This window comes from Rhinopithecus bieti, unplaced genomic scaffold (genome assembly GCF_001698545.2).
Source record: "Rhinopithecus bieti isolate Rb0 unplaced genomic scaffold, ASM169854v2 scaffold_28466, whole genome shotgun sequence".
NCBI lineage: Eukaryota > Metazoa > Chordata > Mammalia > Primates > Cercopithecidae > Rhinopithecus > Rhinopithecus bieti.
The window spans coordinates 31,781-38,529 of NW_016812362.1; the positions used below are offsets into that span (position 1 = coordinate 31,781).

Consider the following 6,749-nt stretch of genomic DNA (forward strand, 5'->3'; position numbering starts at 1 on the left):
ACCTGCCTCAGCCTCCCAAAGTGCTGGGATTACAGGCATGAGCCACAGCGCCTGGCCACACAATCATAATTTTAAAAAAGCATTCTGGGCCTGGCGCGGTGGCTCACGCCTGTAATCCCAGCACTTTGGGAGGCCGAGGCGGGAGGATCACGAGGTCAGGAGATTGAGACCATCCTGGTGAACACGGTGAAACCCTGTCTCTACTGAAAACACAAAAAAATTAGCCAGGTGTGGTGGCGGCTGTCTGTAGTCCCAGTTACTTGGGAGGATGAGGCAGGAGAATGGCATGAACCCAGGAGGCGGAGCGTGCAGTGACCCAAGATCACACCACTGCACTCCAGCCTGGGAGACAGAGCAAGACTCCGTCTCAACATAAATAAATAAATAAAGCATTCTGGGCTGGGTGCAGTGACTCATACCTGTAATCCCAGAACTTTGGGAGGCTGAGGCAGGTGGATCATGAGGTCAGGAGATCGAGACCAACCTGGCTAACACAGTGAAACCCCATCTCTACTAAAAATACAGGAAAAAAAAAAAAAAAAAGCATTCTGTGTTTCTGTGTGGGCCGGGCACGATGGTTCACACTTGTAATCCCAGCACTTTGGAAGGTCAAGGTGGATAGATCACTTGAGTCCAGGAGTTCAAGACCAGCCTGGGAAATATGGTAAAATCCCATCTCTACCAAAAATACAAAAATTAGCTGGGCATGGTGGTGCAGGCATGTAGTCCCAGCTTCTCAGGAGGCTAAGGTAGAAGAATCACTTGAGCCCGGGAGGTGGAGGTTGTAGTGAGCCAAGATGGCACCACTGCACTCCAGCCTGAGCAAAGGAGTGAGACCGCATCTCAAAAAAACCAAAAAGTAAAAAAAACAAACCTACCCATACCCCGACCCCCCAAAAACCATTCTGTGAGTCAGATAAAAAGCATCTGCCCACATGGGCCACCCATTAATGCCTGCTCCAGGCTATCCAGATGCAGGTGATGACACCTGCTGCCTTTTACCCATAGAACTCTGGACTAGACAGGCAACTCCAAGCTCATGCCATCTTGCTGGCTTCTAGACCTACCAGGCTCTGAGCATGTGGGAGCCAAGCTGGCTTGTACACCTCAATCCTTGGCTCCCGCCCTGATTGTTGAGCCACTTGTCTGGGCTGCCAAGGATGAGTTGAGTCCTATAGAGCTGAGCTGCCACCTCTGCATTAATCCAGTCCTGGGTGTCCTTCCCACACCATTCACCATGTGGTTCTTGGTGCCTGTTCTAGTTCCCTGGTGACCTTGCTCCTAGCCTGTCATCTTCTTTCCCTTAAGGGCAGACAGGCACTTGTATGATCTTCCTACCATCAGGCCCCGACTTCTGTACGTTTCCTGTCCCTCAGGGCAGCCCCAGGACACGAACACCACAAGGGGCACTTAGCATGTGACAATAGGCACTCAGCACACTGAACACCATCTGCAAAGTGACAAGAGGGGCCAATATGGAGAGTGCAGAGAGCATATCAAGGACAACATGAAATGAGACTCAAGCAATGTAATTTACCAAGCACCTCCAATGTCTGGGGGAAAGAAGTAATTCATGAATACGTGACTGTATCTACATTTTCTACAGTGAATGTGAATTACTTAATGAGAAAAATATTTTAAAATACATATGAACATAAAGGTTTATCTCATTTTATACCCAGTGAAACCTTTCTTAAATTACTTGAGTAATTAAAAACATTTTTCTAAACCAGATTATACTTGTTTCTGTAACAAAAAAAAAAAAAAAAGAAAGAAAAGAAAGATGCCTGTAATTCTAGCACTTTGGGAGGCCAAGGCGGGAGGATCACTTGAGCTCAGTAGTTCGAGACCAGCCTGGGCAACATGGCAAAACTCTGTCTCTACTAAAAAATACAAAAAATTAGCTGAGTGTGGTGGCACACACCTGTAGTCCCAGCTACCTGGGAGATTGAGATGGGAGGATCACCTGGGCCCAGGAGGTTGTGGCTGTAGTGAGTCATGATCACACCACTGCACTGCAGCCTGGACAACAGAATGAGACCGTGTTGCAAAAAAAAAACAAAACAAAAAAACAAAACAAAACCCACAAGACAGATGACCCAGAGTCAACCACTGATTGTATTTGTTACATAACAAATGAAATCTTTTCTTTAGCATATACATAAGTGTTTTCCACTGTTTTACTTAGGTTATTGCCAGGCATTAGGAGACGATGTAGATTTCTGAAATATTGGATTAAACACAGCTATTAAAGCTTTCTTATCTAGTAGTGTGCATTTGTCATATTCTTTGGCAAAAGAGTTCATTCTACAAGTTCTTTTTTTTTTCTTTTTTTGTTTCTCATTCTACAAGTTCTATTGCATCCTAGTGCTACCAACCAAAGTGCCATATTATTTATGCCTCCTCACTGTAGTAATCAGGGTATTGGAAATAATTATTCTGTAAAATGGGTATCGTGGAGATCAGATCCTTAATTTTTCCTTGTGTGCTGAAACAGCCCAGTATTCCAAGAGAGGGGTTACCGATCATGTCCCATTCTACTCATTTAGGAGCTGAAGCCCAGAAAAGTGGATGACTGTTCATGGTCACCCCATAAGTCAAGGTTATAGTTCAGATGAAAATGCAGGATTGGCTGGGCACGGTGGCTCACGCCTGTAATCCCAGCACTTCGGGAGGCCGAGGTGGGCAGATCACGAGGTCAGGAGATCGAGACCATCCTGGCCAACACAGTGAAACCCCGTCTCCACTAAAAATACAAAAAATTAGCTGGGTGTGGTGGTGCGCACCTGTGGTCGCACCTACTGGGGAGGCTGAGGCAGGAGAATCACTTGAATTCGGGAGGTGGAAGTTGCAGTGAGCCGAGATCACACCACTGCACTCCAGCCTGGGCAACAGAGTGAGACTCCATCTCAAAACAAACAAAGACCCCAGAAAATGCAGGATTTCCTCAAGACAATCTCATGCCCACCTCCCCACCTGCCAGTGTCATAACCACCCAACTGGCCACATCTCCTGTATTTGGCTGGAACTTTTCAGCTCATGAATCACCCTCATGACTTTGTTTCTGCCCAACAAAGCCCTCTTTTCCTTCGTCTAATTGTTTTCTCCAAAGCCACTGGGCAACTGATTACCTCCATAGAGCTGAAGCTCATCCTTCAAAACGTCAGGCTCCCCATGCCCAGGACCTGGATGGAGACAAACCCCTTAGTCAGCACTCCCAAACACAGTGACCCAGGCCACTTCCATCTCCCATGGCTTTGAAGCTTAAGAAGTACCAGAGTCCTTGTGCTGGAGGTGAGGTGGGGGGTGGGCTTCAAGAGGCAAGGCAGCACAAGTACCTTCCCTTTGCCCTCTCTGATGCCCCCAGAACTTCCAGAGGTGACCACATTCAGAAAGCACTCAAGACCTAAGAAGACTTGGACCTTGCTCAGGGTTAATAGTGGGTATATATTGGGCACTCGCATGCACCAACACTGTACTAAGTGATTTATATTTAATACTTCATTTCCTTCTCACAGACATCCTATGAAGAAGGTATTAGTACCTACCCCACCCATTATACAGATAAGGACACTGAGGCTCAGTTACATTATTTTCCCAAAGTCATATAGCCAGCAAGTGAGTGGCAACTCTACTACGTCTGTTGCCAAAGCCTGCGTTCCTAATCATGTTTATATCCAGAAAGAGAACCCAGGGCTCAGCTCTAGCCTCATGGGCAGCATTTATTAAACACTTTCTGTGTGACAGGTTCTGTACTAGGCAATAATTAAAAGACCCTTTTCCCAGTGGTCTTTCCTTCCTATGAAATTTTTTATTTCTTTTGCAAAAATTATTTCCTGGTTGTAAAAATAAAACATGCTCTGCCAGGCGCGGTGGCTTACCCCTGTAATCCCAGCACTTTGGGAGGCCAAAGTGGGTAGATCACTTGAGTCCAGGAGTTCGAGACCAGCCTGAGCAACATGGTAAAATCCCGTCTTTACTAAAAATACAAAATTAGCCAGGCATGGTGGCGCATGCCTGTAATCCTAGCCTCCTACTTGGGAGGCTGAGGCAGGAGAATTGCTTGAACCCGGGAGGTGGAGGTTATGGTGAGCCAAGATCGCACCACTGCACTCCAGCCTGGGCAACAAGAGTGAAACCCTGTCTCCAAAAAATAAATAAATAAAAAATAAAACATGCTCATTGTAAATTATTTATAGTATATGACAGTTCAAAAAAGGGAAAATAAAAATCACTTATAATTCCACCATCCTGAGATAACCACTATTAACATTTTGGTATTTTCCTTCCAGTTTTGATTATAACCGTATGTCTGAATTTTTATAAAGTATATACGAGATCGAATTAATTCTATGATTTGGCATCTTTCTTTTTCAGTTCAGCGATAGATGAAGAGCAGAGCTGTCACCAGGACAGGGTGTAGCATCCTTTATTCTGCTGCTGTCAGGCTATTTCCTATTTTATCCTGCCGTAAACAATGCTGTGAAGAACATCACACAGGCAGGTTCAGTCCCACTGAGAAACTCAACAGTGAGTGAGTGGGCAAAGGAAAAATGGTAAGGCCTATTGCCTACCGGGTGAGCCGTTCCCATGGGGGTGTCCAGCCCCAGGCCCCGTCGACGTTTTCTGGTTGCTCTGGGGTGCTGGTCTTCATCGCTGCTCTCTGCGGGGAACAAACACAAGCTGTAGGAGAAGCTCAGCCTGGACTGAGCTGGGAATGCGTTCGTTCTGGTGGTCATTCTCAGAATTCAGTTTATGCGAAGAGTGTGGTTTGATGGGAGGAACTCTGATCTGGGGACTGGAGGTAGGAGACCTGCCACTCACTTTCTGTGTGACTTTGGACAAATCCCTTAATATTTCTGTTGATTTCATGTCTACATAATATTTCTGCTGCTGCCTTGCCTACTTTATAAGACTTCCATGAAGATAAGACAAGGTCCCATGAGGCGTCACAGTACTGAGATGGCTTCCATCCCACCAAGTGCAGGGGCTGTGTCATCTCTGTTTCCCCACCCATCACACTGGCTCTGGATGTTTGCTGTGTCTCCCACCCCCCGGAATATCCTTCCTGTTTGTCTGTGTTATTGAGAAGCTTAAGCTGATGTCACACCTCCTATAGAAAGCCTTTGCCAACTGCCCCAGCTCACACTGGTCTTGCCTTTCCCTCCTGGGGTTTCTATAGCACCGTCTGTCCCTGACTCAGTGGACACAAAGGCCAGCGGTCTCATGATGTACCTCTCTCCAAACATTTCATCTCCTGAAGGACATGACCTGGGTTCTCCACCCTGCAAGGGTGCCCAGCTGCGAACAGGAGCTTGATCAAGACTTGAAAATGGTTGTCATTTGTGCTCTTTGGCCAGTCAGCATTCCGAGAATTCAGGTCTACGAGTTTCTGGCTCCAGGTCCAGAAGATTCCTTTATCCCAAGACAGGACCATGGGACCTCCTGGTCAGTCATGGGCAATTTAAAAAATTCCAGGAAACCAAATTAATTGTGCTTAAGCATCAGTGCATCTGTGATCTCAACTGGATAAGGAGGAAGAGGGATTGGGAAGCTCAACAAAATCACAACAGTGGTGTTCATCTCAGAAGAGAGGATTCTGGGTGACTTCTATTCTCTTCTATATTTCACAAATATTCATCAGTACAAAATGACTTTTATTGCTAAAAGATAATGCATGTTGCAAAATAAAGAAATACAGAAAATAAAGTAAAAATTATTCCCAATTTTCTTTTTTTTTTTTTCTTTGAGACGGAGTTTCTCTCTTGTTGCCCAGGCTGGAGTGCAATGGCGCGATCTCAGCTCACTGCAACCTCCACCTCCCAGGTTCAAGCGATTCTCCTACCTCGGCCTCCCTAGTAGCTGCGATTACAGGCGGCTGCCACCATACCCGGCTAATTTTGTGCTTTTAGTAGAGACAGGGTTTCTCCATGTTGGTCAGGCTATTCTTGAACTCCTGACCTCAGGTTATCCACTCACCTTGGCCTCCCAAAGTGCTGGGATTACAGGCATGAGCCACCGCACTTGGCTTTTTTTTTTTTTTGAGATGGAGTTTGGCTCTTGTTGCCCAGGTTGGAGTGCAGTGGCACGATCTCGGCTCACTGCAACCTCCGCCTCCCAGGTACAACGATTCTCCTGTCTCAGCCTCCCAAGTAGCTCAGATTACAGGCATGTGCCACCACGCCTGGCGAATTTTTTTTTTTTTTTTTTTTACTAGAGACGAGGTTTCACCATATTAGTCAGGCTGGTTGTGAATTCCTGACCTCAGGTGATCCACCCACCTTGGCTCCCCAAAGTGCTGGAATTACAGGTGTGCACCACCACAACTGGCAATTACTCTAAATTTTATCCACTAGAGACAATTGCCATCAATGTGTAAATAAACATTGTTTTAGCTTTCTCTGTGATATATTCATAATACAATTTTTTTTGGAGACAGGGTCTTACTCTGTCACCAAGGCTGAAGTGCAGTGGTACAATCAGGGCTCACTGTAGCCTTGACCTCCCAGGCTCAAGTGATCTTCACGTCCCAGCCTCCTGAGTAGCTGGGATTACAGGTATGTGCCACCACGCCCAGCTAATTTTTTGTATTTTAGTAGAGATGGCGTTTCGCTATGTTGCCCACGCTGGTCTCGAACTCCTGGACTCAAGTGATCCACCCACCTTGGCCTCCCAAAGTGCTGGAATTACAGGCGTGAGCCACCGTGCCCAGCCTAATACAATTTTTTTAAATAAAAGGTATTATGGAA

General features: G+C 46.2%; 1 protein-coding gene across 1 annotated transcript in view; it reads right to left on the reverse strand.

Moving 5' to 3' along the window:
* TMEM40 (transmembrane protein 40) overlaps positions 1 to 5,437 on the reverse strand; it is a 10,873-nt gene extending 5,436 nt beyond the window's left edge. Inside the window, 4 exon segments of the mRNA XM_017896015.1 lie at positions 3,132 to 3,185; positions 4,575 to 4,610; positions 4,613 to 4,711; positions 5,236 to 5,437. Of these exon segments, the coding sequence (XP_017751504.1) occupies positions 3,132 to 3,185; positions 4,575 to 4,610; positions 4,613 to 4,711; positions 5,236 to 5,437 (391 nt within the window).
* Positions 5,438 to 6,749: the final 1,312 nt, after the last annotated feature.